The sequence below is a fragment of the Panthera onca genome, chromosome F2, assembly GCF_046562875.1.
Source record: "Panthera onca isolate mPanOnc1 chromosome F2, mPanOnc1 haplotype 2, whole genome shotgun sequence".
In the NCBI taxonomy this organism is placed as follows: Eukaryota; Metazoa; Chordata; class Mammalia; order Carnivora; family Felidae; genus Panthera; species Panthera onca.
In genome coordinates, this window is record NC_138356.1 from 43,688,115 (window position 1) to 43,708,219 (window position 20,105).

General features: G+C 37.4%; 1 protein-coding gene across 7 annotated transcripts in view; it reads left to right on the forward strand.

Moving 5' to 3' along the window:
* The window catches only part of CPQ (carboxypeptidase Q), a 548,491-nt gene that overhangs the window by 278,389 nt on the left and 249,997 nt on the right, over positions 1 to 20,105 (forward strand). For all 7 annotated transcript variants that reach the window (XM_060610970.3, XM_078441665.2, XM_060610974.3 and 4 more), the window contains exon 5: positions 19,520 to 19,631. In XM_060610970.3, the coding sequence (XP_060466953.2) occupies positions 19,520 to 19,631 (112 nt within the window). The remainder of the gene's footprint in view (positions 1 to 19,519; positions 19,632 to 20,105) is intronic.

Consider the following 20,105-nt stretch of genomic DNA (forward strand, 5'->3'; position numbering starts at 1 on the left):
CCTCAGGTATTTCCTAAGTGCAGCTTCTTGATTTGCTGTTCTGCTTAATGCTAACAGGTTGTTATAAAGAAAGACTTAAGCTCTCAAACTCATTCTGCCACGAGGTCTTTGCCTCAGCTATTCTTTTTGGCTGGAGTTCTCTTTCCCACATCTTCACCTGGCCAGCTCTTAACATTCAGGTTTCAACACAAACATTATTTTCTTTGAGAGGCCTTTTACTGGCCATTGATCCCCTTACCACTTTCTGACACATTATTTGATTTTATATTTTCACAGCATATGTCACTGTCTGGAGTTACCTTTGTTTACTTGGTCTTCACTTATCCTCCAGCTAGAATGTAAGTTCACAAGAACAGAAGCTTTGTCAAGTTTCTTGCTCTATCCCCAGAAATTATATATTATGGCATCTGGCACATAGTGGTTTGATAAATGCTTGCTGAAGGCATGGATACAACATTTTGGAAATGCTGGGTAAAATAAGGCTAAACAGGTTTCTCTAGAATAGTATATACCGGTTTAGCATTTTCCAAATATATTTGTCTAAGGATGGATGGATAGATAGATAGATAGATAGATAGATAGATATTTGAGGGAACATAGAATGGATAGTGCATAGTGATTTACTATGTAGTATGTACAAGGACATGTGGATGGCAGGTACATAATGTGCTTTTTAGCTGTATAGTACTGTTCCCTATACTTTTAAGACTATTGTAGACTAGGATTAAAGAAGAACCAAGGTAAATTCCAGAGGGTATAGGAGACTCCTCACCCCTGTAGGGGTTCAGAACGAATCACCTCAAGATGTTCCACCTTGGCATACAGATTATTTTGAGTTGAAAACAATCAAGGTCCAAAAGTTTCAAGGAGACACTCCTAACTGCCTAAAAGAATTTACAGGGCCTGCTCCAGGAAAGGAGCTATCACCATAAATAACTATATTATAATATGAACTCGGGGTAATAGACAGGGAGGAATTTAGCGGTCTGTTTATTAAAATTCCTATGTCCCAGTGTGTGTCCAGCACACATTTGTTTACCAAACAACTACTTTTTCACCTTCCTGTGAATTGCTTTCCTTCCCTTTTAAGTCCCAGACCCCTACCCCTTTCTCCTTAGTTCAGGATAACATTTATACCTCATTTTGTCTAACTATCTTTGGAATCTTTCAAGTTTATGTGGTTTCCCCAAACATATGAAATTAAATTTGATTTTTCCCCCATCTTAATCTGTTTCATGCAATAGAATCCTTAGACCAGCCAGAAGAACCTTGAAGGGTAGAGTAAATTTTTCCTCCTCAACACCCCCCGTCCCCTTCTGTATGTGTCATTGGCTTCTTGCCATCCAATGCAACTCACCCCTTTTGAGTTGGGTTTTGGAGCCAAGCCAGGTCAAAGGTAAATTTCTCTCATATCCGATTATCTATGCTAGTTTGACTTAGGAGCTGATTTTAGTATAACTGTTTGTAACCATGGAAGCAGAGCTCATTTCTCTTGACATACATGGCATGAGCCCTAACAGCTTTGCGCAGAAAGAATCCCTGAGGCTACTTTCCTAAGGAGAAGCCTGTGGGCAGGGCAGGCACTTACTGCTTCAGGGCTCCTGTCTGATACAGAAGGGGAAATGGAAGACAGCTATATTTCTGTTTTATTGCCTCTGTTTTGATTTTTTAGATTGTTGAATATTTCACTGATGGTGCAATAGTGCATATATAAAATAAAAATAGTAAACTTTGGTGCTAGGGACAGTGTCATTAAGCTTTATAGACATGGGTAGTGAAGCAGGAGTAATGAATCCATGGGCTTATTTTCTGCTCAAAATTATTCTTTAATCTTTAAGCAACAAGCAGGATTTGATCATTCCAAATGCCCTATCTGCATGGACAAATCCACAGAACCCTCCATGTGTATTAAATAGGGTTGCTGTGGGTTTTATTTTTTTCATAAAGAATCACTAACATATTTTGCAATTTGGACCAAACATAGGATATTGTGTGTTTTTATGTTTGCTTTTTCAAGAATGACAAATTCACCTTATGATAATATATTATATAGATTGACTGAAATCATAAGCTCATTTTTTTTACCTTTATTGTCTATTTTCTAATTTTATCTGTTAAAAGTGGAGGAAGTTTTATACCGCATTAATAATCATTTAGCATTGCATTCATAAATAAGATTGGTCTCTATTGTAGTGCCCTTGTCTTGTTTTGGTCTCAAGGTAATATCTTGATAAATGAATTGGCTTAGTTTGAAGATTTTGTATTCCTTCATAAAATTTACCTCTTGAGTCAGGTGGCTTTAGTTTGTGTGTGTGTGTGTGTGTGTGTGTGTGTGTGTGTGTGTGTGTGTGAAGAGAGAGCGTACTTTCCGATTCTTGATTGAATTTCTTAATGTTTATTGATATTTTCAGGTTTTCTTATTTCTCCTTGAGTCAATTTTAGTAAATTTTCTTTTTCTAGAAAAGTAGTCCTTTGATCACCCTAAGCATAATTTTAAAAAATGTTATGTAGATTTTCCATAAAATTAATTTAATCTGGAATGGAATTTTTATTCCAGTTGTTGATTTTGTTGACATTTTTAACACTGTACTTCTTCATGTGTTTTGGAATTTGGGTTTGCTGACTCATTTTGAGTAGGATGATTTAAGATTCAGTTTGTATTGTTGTTTGTATTGTGTTCTTTCCCTTTGGGCTCCCCATTCTCTCTCTGGAGGTTTTGTGATTACTTTCACCTGGCCTGCAACACTGCCTGTCCAGAACTGGGTTTTATTATGTTGTATCAGCCACCCTTGCCAATGGTGATAACGAGGATCACATATTCTGTTACAAAGCCAGCAGGTAGCTTGATTCAGTGCCTGGTTCTGATTCATATCTTTGTCCATATCTCCTCTAGAGGCTAAAACTCTTTATAAAGCTGTACCACTTGGCATGTTTTCTTGTTTTCAGCTTCCTCTCATGAGGAAAGCAAGCTACCTTGCTTGCTTCTATGCAGTTAACCTGGCATAGGTCCCCCTATCTCCAGCAAAGCTACTTTAGATTCTCTGTACCTATAGGAACAGGATGCCCAGAAGACAGTGCTGGCTTCTAGATCTGAAGCCCTGCAGATCCCCTGGCTTCAGACCTACTCACTGCCTTGTGATTCTAATCCATTTCTAGTCCACAGAGATGTTTATCTGGTTTTTAGAGCCAAACTATAGCCTTTTGGTTTTCACTTGTTATAACTCATCTCTAATTGCCACGTGTTTGGAACAGAGGAGGCTCATGAGAGTGTGAACTTGCTGTACCCTGTTGACCAGAAGTCTCATAATTAACTTTTAAGCTTTATTTTATTTTTGGTCCGAATTTTTTGTCTATAGTTCTGTATAGTTCTTGACCTTTGAAGCACACATTAAACTTAATCTTTTTTTTTTAATGTTTATTTTTGAGAGATAGAGTGTGAGTGGGGGAGGAGCAGAGAGAGACGGAGACACAGAATCTGAAGTAGGCTCCAGGCTCTGAGCTGTCAGCACAGAGCCCAACACGGGGCTCCAACTCACGGACTGCAAGATCCATGAGTTCTTGCAGTAAACTTCTTTAATGGGTTTAGGTGATTAGAATTGTAAAAGTCAAAGTCATTAATTATAAATTTGTTTTAATTGTTCATTGATCACAAACACTAATATTTTTTTTTTAATTTTTTAATGTTTGCTTATTTTTGAGAGAGAGAAAGACAGTTAGTGGGAAAGGGCAGAGAGAGATGGAAACACAGAATCTGAAGCAGGCTCCAGGCTCTGAGCTGTCAGCACAGAGCCTGATGTGGGGCTTGAACCCACAAGCGGCAAGATCCTGACCTGAGCTGAAGTCGGACGCCTAACCAACTGAGCCACCCAGGCACCCCTAATTTTTTTTTAAGGAACTGAACTAGCTTGATTCTGAATAACATTTTGTTATTAAAAAGAAAGAAATCAAAGTTGGTTTGTTGATTTTCTACTGCATTTCAAGTCTTATGAGTAATATGTGTGAAGGAAATAAAAAGGTCTCTGCCATTAGAAGAGAGTTTGGTATTTCTCAGCTGAGGGGTGAGGATAGAAGGCATGTTCCTCCCTTCTCCCCTGTTCAAAAGGTTGAAACATGTCCAACCTTACTGAAATTTACTGAAGGAACATATGGAGATGAAAATTCATCAGTTGTTAAGAGTATAGAGTTGAAAGAGATGAAACAGAGCTCTGTGATGGGCCATTTAGCTTTTTCTTTGATCTTTAAACAACGCTACACTTAAATTTGTCTACAATAGCATAAAACTGATATCTGCCATTTATCATCTACTCCCTATTCTTAGCGATCTTTGCGCCTTCTCTGCAGAGATTATGCTCAAATGGGATGTCAAGATATGCTTTTCGTTGGTTTTTTTTTTTTTAAAAAGCTTAAGCTTCTCATTTTTACATGAAATATGCCAGACTTTGTTGTGTTCTCTAAGACTCTATTCTGGAGACTCTCTCCCTATATTCTGGGCCCTCCTACAGAGAGCCTTTGTGGGACCAGTCTTGCTAACTCTAGAAATGCAATTGACAGTGGAATCATTTATTAGACTAGCCATTGCCACGACAAAACTCACCTCAGGTGCATGGGAATCTCTAGTTCAAACACCTGAATTCATTTTCACACAGCACTACCTGGTTACCTAGTAACTGCAGAGTTAGTTAGGGAGGGCTGTGTGTTTGTGATTGCTTGAGCTGTAACATCTTTTTCCCCTTTGCAACCTATTACTGAAATGAAAATGTAACTTAGCTATTTCATGGTGTATGAATGTTTTCAAATGGGATAAGTTCATGCTGTTTTAAATTAGACTTGCCAAACAACATTTTTAGAATATTTGTCATATTTTAAATAACATACGCTTGTGATTGATGCTCCCTCTAATTCAAGCAAGCAGCACATAGTACCCTAAACCTGTGCCTGCTGAAGCAGTGTGTGTGAAATCCACTCTACTTTCCAACTCCCCAAGTGCATTTTTCCTAGAAAGAATTGTTTGCAGTGTTTGGGGTGACCGTACACTAATTATGGTGTAATCAGCACTATAACGGCAACCATGTAAGAGTCCATACTTTGTGCCCAGTGACTGAGACAGTGATGAAGGTATTATGTCATCTCATTTCATTCTCACCACACACTTTAAAGTTGGGTTGGTGTTATTATTCCCACCTTACAGATGTAGAAACAAGGCTTAGAGAGGTTAAATAACTTGCCCATGTCCAGCTGATAGGGATAAATTGTAGGAAGAACTCATTAGACTATGTGTATAGGCAAAAAGTAGCAGATTAATTTTCAGCACAGTCAAGTAAAAGGTAATGCATTAGAGAAGAGCAATCAAAAGTAGTCACTGCATTGTTTTTTATGAAGCAGACAGAAAGATAGAATGGAAATAGCCCTTAGCTCTGTGTCAGAAGCAACGGGTTCTATTTTCAGGCCCTGCCACTTGGGCAAAGCACTTCTCTGTGTAAAAGCAGAGCATTGACCATAATCTCCTAAGGTCATTCTAGCTTTAATAGTGTGAATGTAGGATCCCGAGAAGGAATTCAGAGTTATTGTAGGTTTCTTAATTTATGTAATTCTATGCCATTAAAGAAAATAAGCAAATTCCGGGAAATATCAGGAGAGGTGTTATAATTTCTATATAGCACACAAAAAAGTTACATTATCTATGCATTATGGGTTTGATTGCTACAGTTTCAAAATCCAATGGAATTGGAGAAAGTTCAAAAGGAACCATCAAGATGGTATAATGAGACTGTTATAATGAGTGTAGCACCCTTCATCCTGCAAAGAAAAAAAATGTCTCAGAAAATGTCTCAGAAAATTACCAAAGGAGCTAAGGGTTGATATTGACAGTGGTTATAACTATTATGCCTCCCACAGTATGCCCCTAGGTTCCAATGGAAGTTGATGCAGCATGGCACCAATTCAAGAAGGCAAATTTTAAGTCATAAAAAGTTCTTTTTAGTATGTCTTATTTTCTTAATAATAAATATTACTAGTAACATAATTTAAAATTTTTATTCTGGGTCCAACTGAAGAAAAAATGTGATAATAGAAATTTGTAGTAGGAAAAAAATACAGGATTCACAGGAAATCTTTAACAATTCTCACTGAATAATGGCCAAGATAAGCCCATTCTTCCTTTTAGAATCATGGAATCTTAGAGCTGACAGTGCCTTTGGACATTATCTGGCTCAGTGCCCACCTGCCACTCGGACCTCAGGTCATGTATCCATTCTTTACCTGACAGATGTTCCTTCCACTTCTGCTTGAACACTGCCAGGATTTTGCAGCTTACTCCTCTGAGGACTCCTCTGTTCCCTTTCTGAACTGCTCAGATTCATTCTTCTAGCGAGCTGCAATCTATGCATGCACCCTCTGCTCGCTGGCCTGGTTATACCATCTGATCAAGTTCATTCTCTTGTAGATGAGGCATCTAGCCCTTTGAAGCATACTCTTTTCCAGGGTAACATATACAGTTGCTCTTCAAACAGTGTTATTTCCAGGCACTGTAAGATCCTGACATCTCTTCTCCAGCCACAGTCTATTTTCTGGAAGGTCTCTATAGGTATCTGGGCAAAAAAAAGAGAGAGAGAGAGAGAGAGGTAAAAGTGGTTGATTAATTGAAATGGGAGTATTACTTTACATAATCAGTATCCTCTATTTCTATCAATAAACCCTAACATTTTATTAATATTTTCCATAGCTGGGACACACTGCTCAATATGTTTAGGTCCACCTAAATTTTCTGATTGTCCCCAGATGAACTGCTATCAACCCAGCATCTCAGAGTGCAATGTACACCTTGATATTTATCCCTGCTGAATTATCTTGTTAGCTATAAGCTATCATTTCTGCTTCAGGGTGATATTATAGAACCTTGATTATTTGGTTAAACATATTAATGATTCATCTTATGTGTTTATCATCTTGAAGTTTATAAGTGTCTCTGAGGTATTGACAGAAACACTGACATTGTACCAGGGGTGACTTCAGTTAAACACGTGCTAACACTTATAACAAATATGATTTCATGAGAACCGTACTTTGTATTTCTTTTCATCTCTTAAAATACACTGCACTGATAAAATACAAGTTAAATTAATAACCATTTGTTTTTATTAGTATTTTTGTTTCTTTAGAAAATGCACAATTGATGGAAAAGTTTGTTCATTAGTTCTTTCTTTCTTCCTTTCTTTCTTTCTTTTCCCAGGGTATACAGTTAATTATTCAAAATACATGGCCACAATCAACATGTAACTGATGAGACTATAATCTCATGACAAGTCAAAATATTTTGGGGAACATGAATAACCTTATAAGTGTTGACATTAAAAAAAATCTGAGTCTGCAGTGATAATGTCACCATATCTGTTAATCGTTCTTTTATCATGATCTTTTATTTCAGTTAATTGCATTTTGGAGAGAAGAACACTATACTATTCATTATCCTTTGTGGTCTCTGTAATGTTCTTAAAATTACCTTGTATCATTAGGTATTTTTTTAAATAGTCATTCCTCATGCATTCTGAGGCCCTAGAATCAATTTTTACCCCTTTCTATCTAGTGGGTCTGCCATTACCAAATATTATGACATTCAAGCTGCTTCTACTCCTTATCCTTGAAGTACACTTCTAAGAGGGCAGAAAATAGGTTTTCTGTGCTGTGCAAAGTGTGACCATGCTTCAAGTTAGTTTGGACTTAGAGGAAATCGCTTTCAGACTATCTGTTTTGATTTGTGATACACAAACATTATGAAGTTAATCAGCTTTTTAGCCTTTAGAGACTTGATTCTTGTGAGTCTAAAATGATCACTTCTCTTCTTAATGTAGATGTGTTATTTGACAGTGAATATTGAAGTTAAGTTTCAATTTATTATATTCTAAATGGAAAGGAAGAATTTTTCATTTTGGGTATATAAACACAATACACACTTTTCTCTGACGCTTACATAACATTTATATTAGATACAATATTGGTTAAGAAAACTATTCTTTTTCTTTCTAGGAGAAGAAAATTCCCATAAAAAAATAAGACTGAATCAGGGTTAATGGGTAGAATAGTATTCCTTTACACAAAGATACAAGAAAATAAAAAGTTTAATATTTGCAACATCCCCTTCCTAAAACAAAGTATGCTAGTGGAAATTTGACTTATTCCTAGAGTCTGAATGCAAAGATAATTAACTAAAATGACCTGGCTGAGAGTATGTGAGCTCAAATATGGTGAGAGGAGTAAAGACCAAGAACTACTGTGTTCGAACCATTAGCTTGCTTCCTATGGAGACATAAAATCTTTCAAAGTAAGTGTGGCTTCTTGACACCCTGTTCTGAAGACAAAAATTAGATCACTGAAAAGTCCTCTTAGGGGTATTTATAATGTTATTTGACTATCTTTTATTTAAGCTATAATTTATGCATCAAAATTAAAGGTGTCATCAAGTATTGACATCATAGGAAGCCATGAAGCTACCCCAAAGTTCACTGCCCAAATCTTGTGACTTGGGATGGTTGACTTCTGACTCCCCATTACTGTTGTGGTCCATGGACTTGGCAGGCAGGAGCCAACAGAATAATGTGGATGTTTGAGGTAGAAGTAATTTAGGTAACTGTAACTTAAAATACACTGGCTATCTTGACAGGTTAGTGTTAGTTAAAGCCTCCTTCCCACTTTTCAGCTTACCTAGTCTTAGCCACACCCATAGTGACATCAAACTAGTGCACATAAGCATATGGTGAGACAGTTTCTCTTAGTTTTGTCATGTGAGCCTCAGCAACCTGACACTGTCTGGGTTCACATCTTGACCTGGGTTTACTTTCTCTTTTCTTCCTCTGCCTTTGCCAAAGCTTCTTTGCAGTCCTCTTGTCCTCTAATCTGTCTTCTACTTCATCTTCTCTTTTTGTGCTAGTCAGCATTTTGCTTCAATCTCTCCTTCCTTCCTCCGTTCCTCCCTCCCTCCCTTCCTTCCTTCCTTCCTTCCTTCCTTCCTTCCTTCCTTCCTTCCTTCCTTCCTTGTTTTCCTAATCATTCACAGAGTAACTAAAAATACCCTATCCTCAAACCAAATTTCTTTCTACTAGGGAAAAAATCCACAGAAGTAAATCTGTATACTAATCCATAGCAATTCGTCTTTCTCTCTATGGGAACTGATGGTAGGGGAGGAATTATTATACAGCCTTCCAGTTACAGTGCTTTTCAAAGTGACAGCATTCATTTGGATAGAAAACCCTGGTCTGTTGTTAGCTTCTTTTCATGGCTTATCAAATTGGTACAGAACTGGAGGCTGCAGAATATTGTGTGGACAGAAGCCTTCAGCTGATCTTGCAGAATGACTTCTGTAGGAACATTCAGAAGATCACAGAAGGTTAAATAATTAAGAAAGTTTCCACAGTCAATAGACAAACAAACAAAAAACAGTACCCTAAGCTGCATAGGCTTCTGGGATTTTATAAAACATTAGGGGCCAAAAATAATCCTTTAGTTTATAAAACTAAATGGCAAAAAAATTAAGTTAAAAAATGTCTTTTTCTTTTTCTTTGGTTTTCTTTCTTTTTTTTTTTTTTGGAAGGCAGCATCTTGGCCCCCGTTTTCTATAATGAAAGATTGATGATACCTCTGTTAGCCTGTCTAAATTGAATAATGAAAATCTGTAGAATACCAAAATACCAAGTGCTTCTATTTTTTGTTTTTTAATCTTATGTGCCATGGCTAACAAATGCTTAGAACATAGTGATGAGTGAATGGCTGTGAGAATAGAGAAGTTATAGCTGTGCCCTGTACCATAGTTGGATTTGACCATGGGAAAGATGATCACTATTGAGATCAAAATTGCTTAAAGTCTATCTCCCTTTCCTCCTTTGAGGAAGTTCAAATATAGTGTTGTCATTCAACTCTTCTACTCTTTCCATCCTCTCAAGTGAGACAACTTATCCTGTGGTTGCTTAGGCCAATGGAGAAGGGATTCAGGAACACAGTTCTTTTACTTAAAAGATTATCATTGCCAGTTGCAACCAGTCATGACTTCTGGATGAAACCCGCCACCTTCATTTAATCAGAATGATTTCCTTCCATAGACACTCTCTGCCATGTCCCATCTGCAAGTCAATCTTTAATCAATTTCAGCCATTTCTTCCAAGTACACTGCAATTCACATTCATCAGTCTACCTAAGGCTTATTTTTTCTTGAGTCACAGATAAATTAGGCCCTTCTTATTGTACCTTCAGATACCAGCAATGTGCTTAGAGTATTCAACCAGGAACAGGAATGATCTTTCTTTCATGAAGCCAATTTGAGTGCCCTGAACATGTAAGAGGGGACACTCAAGAAGGGAAAACAGCTCCCTTCAGGAGTAGCTGTGGTGATGTGTGAGCATTTGGACACGTGGTTCATTATCTTGGGAAAGAAGTCTGTATCCTGCAAGCAGTCAACACCCAGCAGTTTCACTAAACAAAGCTTGAATATAAATTAATTCAAAAGGAGCTCAGATGTTTGTTGTCTTTGAACACACCCTGTGTATTAGGAGTCTAGCTTTATTCTGTAGACCACCTACTCTGTTCATTGGGAAGGACAATATTTGTTCAAACATAGTCCCCTTTGTCTGTGTTGGGCAATAGCACAATACATGCAGCAACTGTCCTCTGAAAACCAAGGCTTTGTCTCTGACAGGGATTATGAAAACACGGATTTCTTGAGAAGTGCCTGCCCACCTGCATTTAGATCCTAAATTGTGGGAAGATCTTGGCAGCCAGAGTATCTAGGAGATGCTCAGGGAAAAGTCTATTGAGGTTATGGAGACTTTTCAAAGGACAATTTCCTCCTTTAAAGTGGTTAGAATAGAAGAAGAATTCTTAAGAACTGTCATGGAATATTGGATTAGATGGAACCTTGAAAGATTTTATTTATCCCTCCTTTGTTAGCTTTCCATGTAAGACCTAAGAATGCATCCTATTTTAGAAACCCTCCCAGGAGTGAAATTTTCCATAATCTTTCCCCAGTTAGCCACTTTTTTTAACTTCTACAAAAGCCTTCCATCAGAAAATTCTTGATCATTTATATGACCCTCACAGTCACTGGTATGGCCCAAACCTGGTTCCCTTGCCTTTTCTTTTGGTGCTCAGACCCTCCACAGATGGGCCTGTCAGGGCTGAAGCCCATTATTAGATCACTTCTTGGCTTCTTCTCTAAGGCCAAATAATGAGAAAACTTTTTTCCTCCTTTTTTTGTAGGTCATATTTTTCAACTATCTAATGATTTTTGTTGTTGAAAATTGGATTGGGGATTTCCTGTGTCTGGAATTGCACTAGGCCTTGAACTTTGCAACCCTGATACTCCTCTTGCTACCTCTTAAAATACACCAAATAAAATGAGACCGAGAGAATGAAGCAGCTGCAAGCAAAGAAAAACGTCACAAAAGCAACAAATAAAAACACTGAGTAGTTGTCTTTCTGGGTATTTTTTCTTTTTTATTGAACAAGACATTTGAAAATGAAGCATGCTTCAAAGTTAAGTGGGCATTTTGTTTATTGAGGATCAATCAATACGAACTTGGTTAGGTTTAGATAAACACCTATATAATTTATAATTTAAAATGCAGAATGTTAAAAACTAGGCATGCCAAGAAGATTAAGTATGACTTAACTTCTTAGTGGCCCTTTCTTAGCATATCTAGTATCTATATAACTTCCATTTTCTATGGGCATTTGGAGACCATTGCGCCATTATCACGATGGCTTTCAATATGCTGCTGGATAGAAGTAATTTTGATTTTTACATTTATCTTTGATCTGTAGCTGGTTTTACAGGGCATTCTTTCTTTTTCAGATTTTAGTATCAATCTTATGATTGTAAGTAAATGTAGACATTTTCCATATTTGTTTCTTTGCTTTGTAACAGTTGGATTAGGATGAGATATATCTGACCTGTAACATCAGATATATCTCTCTGAGCCCCATGACTTTGAAGATAGGTCTTTAATAACTCTTGCTATTGTTCAACATACACATTTGTAAGACTTTATTTAACATATGTGTATAGCCTAAAAAACAATAATGAAAAGATCACACACGTTCTCACCACTCAGTTTCAGAGAAAGAACACTATCAGTGCCTTAGAAACCCACTCAAATCATCTGCATATGACTCTCTCTGATCAGCTCCTCCTCTCTGCCCCAACCCCCACCTGATATAAGAACTATCCTGATTTTGGTTTACCATTACTTTGCTTTTCTTCGTAATTTTACTATCTTTGTATGCATTGCTAAAGATTATATTCTCTAGTTCAACCAGATTTTGAAATTGAATAATGGAATCATACTCTTCTATTTCTTTTGTGACTTCCTTTTTTGTTCTTGCTTTGCTCCTATATTTTTGTTTTGAGATTCAGTTATGTTGATAGATGCAGCTGTAGGTCATTATCACTATTTTATAATATTCCACTGTATGACTATGCCGCAATTTATTTATCCATTCTGTTGATGGACATTTGGGTTGGTTTTAGTCTGAGGCTTTATGATTGCCTCTATATGACCGTTTTGGTACACGTGTCCCAGAACTCAAGTGCCAGAATTCCTCATATATATGTACCTAAAGTGCAATTGTTGGATTGTGAGATGCACATATGCTCAATTTAATAGGATGTGCCTAATGGTTTTCCTAAATGGCTTTAATAATTTTCTGCTCCTTCCTGCAGTGGATGAGAATTCCTTTTGCTCTCAGCATCCTTGCCAAGACTTCATATTGTTAGATTTAAATTTTTTTTTCCAGTTAGGTACAGAATAGAATTTTTTTGAGGATTTAATTTGCATTTCCCTGATCAATGATGAGGTTGGTCATCTTTTCAAATGCTTTGTATCCATTCATAATTTCTTATATGTGAAATGCCTATTTATGTCTTTTTTCTATTTTCCTGTTGGATTGCTCATCTTTTCTAGTTGAATAGTAGGAATTCCTTATATACATTAAAACCTTGGTTTATGAGCATAATCCGTTCTGGAAACATGCTTGTAGTCCAAAGCACTTGCATACCAAAGCCAATTTCCCCATAAGAAATAATGGAAACTCAGATGATTCATTCCACAGCCCAAAAATATTCACATAAAAATGATTACAATACTGTAATATAATACAAAATAATAAAGAAAATACAAGCTATAAAGAAAAATAAACAAATTAACCTGAACGTACCTTTGAAAACCTTCGTGTGAGGGAGACAAGAGACAGGAGGGTTATTGTGTAGGACGACTTTCACTATCACTAATGGAATCACTGCTATCTATTGGCTCAGTGGAATCTTTTCCTTTTCGAGCAACTTTAACAAGGAACCTATCCAATGATACTTGCTTTTGCCCTCTTTTGAGGATTTCACAGAAATGTGACATTGCATTCATCACCCACAATCCCACAGAGAGAGAAGAACCATTGGCTCAGTTGTGATCATGTGATGTTTGGTGTCACATACTACTTGTATTGCAAGACATCACTCGTTTATCAAGTTAAAATTCATTAGAAATGTTTGCTTGTCCTGTGGAACACTCACTGAACAAATTAATCACAATCCAAGGTTTTACTGTATTTTTAATATAAACCACTTTTTGGTTATATTTATTATAAATATCTTCTCCCAACTTGTAGCAACTCCTCTCATTCTGTTATTCTCTTGATTAAGAGGAAGTCTTCATTTTCTTATAGTTGAATTTGTGCATCTTTTCTTGATGCTTTGCATTTTTTGTATCTTGTTGAAGAACACTTCCTCCTCCCCTAAAGACATGAAAATATTTTTCTTTTTCTTACAAAAGTTTTAAGTTTTGACTTCACTTAAGTATTTAGTCCCTTAAATAACTATATTTTTCATTTCCATTTGACTTTGTAACCATAGTTTCCATCTCTCTGATGAAATTTCCCATCTTTTCCACTAGATTTTTAACATATTAATCATAATTATTTTAAACTCCTTGTCTGATATTTTGAATATATGGGCTACATTGGGTCGACAGTATTGTGTTGAATACTGTATTTCCTGAGAATGGATTGTTTTATTTCTTGCCTATTTTATACGTCATAATTTTGATTGCATGCTAGATGTCGTATGTGCCAGAACAGTGGAGCCTGAGGTGAACAGTATGTGAGTGCAAAGGTGCTTACTCCTCTTCTGTCCAGCCATTAGTCTGAGAGTGGATGAGTCCATCTTTCATTGCTGAGCTAGGTTTGGATTTTATCGTCTCTATTCTTATCTTTGGTGCTCACATGTTTCAAATTTCTCTAGCAGTGGGTTGCTGCTACTCTGTTTTTAGTGTAGGGATTGGGTTGCTTGGAGGACTTTTCTCATTATTGTGCTTTATCCTCAGCTTTCAGCAGGCTCTGTATGTTGGCACCACAGCGGGTGTTTCTCTCTGTGCTCCTGCCCTTCCCTCGGCTATAAGCTGTTAATGCTGTGCTTGTTACTCACTGGGGACTCCTGGTGGGGACAGGGTAGTTTCTTGGTTCTCCTGCCCCTAGGTCTCAGCCAGGCTCTGTGTGCCTGAGGACAAGAGTGGGGCTTTCCCAACATTTCTACTCTTCGCAAGCCCCTGTGGAAGCCAAACTCTGCTGTAGTCATGGGAATGAGTATCCCACTCCACTCCGAGCCCTCACCCCAAGGCAGCAGGACTCTGCTTTAAGTCAATGCAGGATTCTAGGTATGAGCAGGTTTCCTGCCCTCCCCAAGAGGCATCCATGCTTTTCCTAGTGTCAGTACAGGGTGGGAGTGCAATTTTCTACCCCTTTCCTTGTAGCCACTGACCTTTGCCCAGGACTGCCCTGCAAGACAGCACTCTCCCTCTCCCGGAGGGGCAGGTGACTTCTTCCTATGAGAGAAGGGCCCAGAAGCAGGTTATGTTTGGCGCCTACCTCCCAATAGTATCTGGTCATCATCTGCACTCCTGCATCACTGAGGCAAGCTCTCTCAGGGCTTCTGCCCTGCTCCCAGTATTTCTTGGGAGTACCTGATGGAGGCCTATGGAAAAGATCTGGAAATTTGGGTACCTAGTGCCCTACATGAGAGGTTTCCAGGTATTCTAAACTCTCATATCAACCCACATTCGCCTTTTCAGAATTTGTTAACCTTTTAGTTGTCTTCCTCATTCCTGCTTTTGTCTGCCACCTCTGTCTGTTGCTGGCACCTGTCCCTCCTGTCTCTGCAAAAGGCCAAGCAACTCATGTGTCCCATCTCTCCTTGAGCTTGTTGTCCTCTGGAATTCAGCGCCTCTGACTGAATCACAATCTGAAATCTCTGATGGGCCTTAAAAAGTTATGCTTTTATAGATCATCCAGATTTCTCTCATTGTTAGGGCAGGCACAGAACACTCCTGTGGCTATCCACCTTTTAGGAGGAAGCACACTGATCTTTCCTCTCCATGCTACCACCACTCTATTTTCTTTCTTTGCCCAGTATTTCTTTATAGCACTTAAAACTACCATCATATCATATTTGTTTATTGTCTGTTTCCCTTACCAGAACGATAATCCCATTAAGATAGAATATTTATTTATTTTTTCATTTCTGTATTTCTGGCCCATAATAGGAACTCAATACAAATTGTTGAATAAATGCATGCAGTGAATGCCAAAGATCATGGCATTTTCTCCAATACCTTGAATTAACTTGCTTTCATAAGAATGTACTTCCACTGAGGCTGTTTTCTCTCCTTGTTCTGCCATATTTTTCATATGTCCCATTTTGATTATGTTCTTACTCATCATTTAATCAGGCAAAACCGTTTGCACTAGTGTCTCCGGATGTATCAGTAATGAAGACGTAAGGGGCTTGTCCTTGAGGCTGCTGTCTGTCTACCCTTGATTTAGTTTATCTCTGCTCTCAGGCCCACAGCTGGCCTGTAAGGGGTTGTGTGCCACGGCTGGTCTTTGTTCATCTTAGCAGGTTCCCATCCGGTGTGTTTCTGCCCTTCTGTGGTAGGTTCTCTCTCCCACCGCCCCACCCGACCTCAAGGCCTGAGTCTTTGGTGGTCAAGGCTAATGTGTTCCTCACAAATAAGAAGCTGCATTTCAGATCATCACAGTTCTGCTTCTGCCTTCCTAATTGTTTTGGTGTGCCTGCTATTGCTGCTGTTGTTGTTTTAATAACTTTTACTCTTTGCTGTGTTTGGAAGAGATGGTGGTAAAAAGGAAAGTGGTGGGTGGGGAATTGGTCAGTGCTCTACCTGCCTCGGGGAGCAGCACACAAGAGGGGTAAATAGGTGAGTGTCCCACTTCTCTGTTAGTTCTAGGCCATCCTATTGCACTAAGGGCTCCACATCTGGCAACAGAGGCAGTGAAGGGACTGTGTATTTTCCTGTCTTTTATCAGGTGATTCTTTTTCAAGAAACTAGAGCTTACTGTGTCTCTTGGTAGTCTGTTTTTAGTATGTTTGCCTAAGTCGGATCCAAATGTATTATAAGTAATGTTCGTTTCTGCCTGACCCTGACACAAGGCATGGTGAGTTTGTATGTTGTACTGGTTTATCCTTTGTGGGACTGCATTAAAGCATGATAATGCAGATACCATGTTGAATGAGACCTTGTGCATCAGTTTTCTAAGGGGAGTAGAGCTCTTATGATTAGGAAAACTCAAGTTCGTTAAAAATGCTACTGAATTGTCATTACCTACTTTTTATATCAAAATTACAGTTGCTGTCTCACAGTGGCCCCCAATATATTTTCTGATTTTAAAAAACATATTAAAATAAGCTCTTAAAATCTACATGGTTTGTAGTCAATCTTCTTTAGCACTGTGCCAAAGACCTTATTTTATGGGATAACATTTAGTTTCCTATCATTCAAAACCATTTCTCCCATCTTTTAATTATTTATTTAAGTAATAATTCTGGGTTGGATAATGGGGGCATTTTAAAAAACATAAAGAAGTATGATTGTAAAATAACCTCAATTATTCTGAAAGATGAAATAACAGCTGCCTTGATTTAGTTACTCTTATGTGTTAACTGGGAAAAAGTTCATTAAAACACATTTTGACGCTTTTAATCCACGGGAACTCCAATTTCATTGAGAAAATGGGTCCGAGGATGGTGAGAATGTTGACTAATTGGCTTGTCCATCCCACATGGGATTACACCAACATCTGAGTCAGAATTTCCTGCTATTGCAGCATGTTTTCTTCTTCATTTTTTTCCTCTTTCCTTAGAAACAATCCATTCGGGTTCATTACATGGCCATTTGTTAGTCTCGTTAGTTACAAGGCATTGTACTTGTTTGTGACTACAATGAAGTCATGCCGGCTGGGTCTGGCTGTGTGTGTATGCAGAGTCAATGGAGGATCCTACAGCTGCCTGGGGAATCAGGCAGTGCAAGGGGTCACCCTGATATTTCAGAACCCAAATCCTGCTTTCCCAAAGTCATGGGGCATTTTTGTTTCATTCATTGAGAAGATTCGTTCAACTTTGGTTTGCTTACTACATGCTGTATATAGATATCAATCTGTTGAACTTTTGAAAACTTTTTATTGGTATGTAATGTTCTCAGAGAAACTGTACAGATCCTAAGTGTGTAACAAGATAAGCTTTTACAAACTGAGCACACCTGTGTAACTGTACCCAGATCAGGAAACAGAATGTGCCCAGCACCCCAGAAGCTCTCCTTCATGTCACTAACCCTTCTCACCTTGGGGAACCATTCTCCTTTGTTTTGATTGTTTTTATATTTTATATACATGGAATTATACATGATATATATTATTTTGTGCCTGGCTTCTTTCATTTCATAATGTTTATGAGATTTATCTCCATTGATCATGTATTGTGTTCGTTCATTATTACTGCTATGTAGTGTTCCATTGATCAGTACAACACAGTTTATTCATTCCTCTGTTAACAGGCATTAAAGTAGTTTCCTTTGGTGGAGGGGGGGGACAGGGGCCATTATGAACATTCTGAGCATTCTAGTACATCTCTTTTGGTGAAGGTATACATACACACATACATTCCTGTTGGATATATGTAGAAGTGGAAGTGTTGGGGCACACACAGGGTGTGTGTATGTTCAGACTCAGTAGATAAATCAGTTTTCCAGAGTGGTTATAAGCACTTACGCTCACACCAACAGTGTGTAAGAGTTCCAATCACTCTATCTCCTCACCAATATTTGACATTTTCTATCTTTTTTATTTTAGTCATTTTGGTGGAAATGTATTGAATGTGGTTTAATTTGTATTTCCTTGATGACAGTGAACCCAAGCACCTTTTCGCTTGCTTATTAGTATTTGTATTTCTATTTTTATGAGTTGTCAATTCAAGTCTTTTGCCCATGTTTTTATAAGTTGACTCCCTCTTTATTTCTGTTTGGTAGGAATTTTTTATATAGTCTGGATATGGTTCCTTTGCTGTGTATATGTATTGTAAATATCTTCTCTTCCTCTGTGGGTTGCCTTTTCACTCTTGTAATGGGGTCTTTTGATGAACAGATACTCCTTATTTTTTAAAAGTTCAGTTTGTTACTTTTTCTTTTATGGTGTGTGCTCTTTGCCTACTCCAAGTTGACAAAACTGTTCTATGCTTTCCTCTAACATCTTTATTTAGATTTGTAATCTATCTGATTTGACATTCATATATTGTGTGAAATAGAGGTCAAGGTACAATTTTTCCGTATGGATAAGCATCACTTAATTTGCTTTGTTTAAAATGTTTTAATGAAATTTAGTTTTATTAAAATATGGTTTCTATTTTCCTGGAGATAACTACTAATGATTCTTGAAAATAATTTAAAACTTTGGTGATTTAAAATTTGTAATATAATCTGTAGACTTACTTAACACTAGTGTAAATTTAATTTTTTTTAAAAGTTCTTTGTCTAACTAGACTGTAGTTTGTAACCCCAGTATATTTATTTATTAACCCCAGAGTGATTTATAGTACACAGATCATAAACTGAGGGTTTATGGGGGGGGGAGGGTGGGGTGGGTGGGTGATGGGTATTGAGGGCACCTGTTGGGATGAGCACTGGGTGTTGTATGGAAACCAATTTGACAATAAATTTCATAATAAAAAATAAAAAATGCTAAAAAAATAATAAAAATAATAAAAAATAAAAAATTATCGTTCTCACTTTTTCATTTGAATTCAGTTCAACACATGTTTATTATATGTCTGCTAGAATTTGGGACAGTTGAGAATATAGTTGAAGTTTTGAGCTCCATTTATGTCATTTAGCTTTTAAGCCATATAATAAAGTTATAAAACATCGGTCAGTAATAAACCATTTCACTTTAGTATTCAAACTTATATTAGGGAAGAGAAGTACAAGGTGAGAATTTTTATTACTGTTAGGATGACCTTACACCCTTTATATAGAGCGTTATACCAGGTTTTCCACTAGTAATGACATAGATCTTTTAAGATGTAAAAATAGAAAAGAAAATATAAAAGTTTCATTTCTATATTTGGGATGACTATGAATGCTTCCTCTTTGATGTCATTTCTGCTTAGTTTTATTTTTTTTTCTCTTTTTATTATTTTTTCTAGGTCGTACTGGTCAGTGGACATCTGGACAGCTGGGACGTGGGGCAGGGTGCCATGGATGATGGCGGTGGAGCCTTTATATCATGGGAAGCACTCTCGCTTATTAAAGATCTTGGTAAATATTTAGAAAGTCATTAACCACTGTATGAGGATCTCAGTAGTGACATGTTTAACTCAACACACAAAATACTGAACAGATTAGTGACTCTAGTATGTTCAGAGATCCTCCTGAGATCTATGTGTTCGTTAGTTTATTCTCAGAAAAGAATGAATTTGTCCCCTTAAAGAAAGAAATTTTTATTCAAGTGTATGCCAGATATCCAAAGTATCAAATATGAGGCACTAGGGAAAAAGAACAAGCAAATAAAACTGTAGCGAATATAACCACATCAGCTGGAGACTATGTAAGGAAACCATGACCAAGTCAAAGAAAAGTCAGCAGCTCCCCCTGCCTCCTTTTCCTTGTTCATCTTAAAGACATTATTAGGCTGTTAGGATAGCTTTACTGCAGCTATCTTTCCATGGCAGAAATCAAAGAGAGCAATGCAGAACTGAAGGAATGATCCTTCAATAAGGACCCACAATAAGG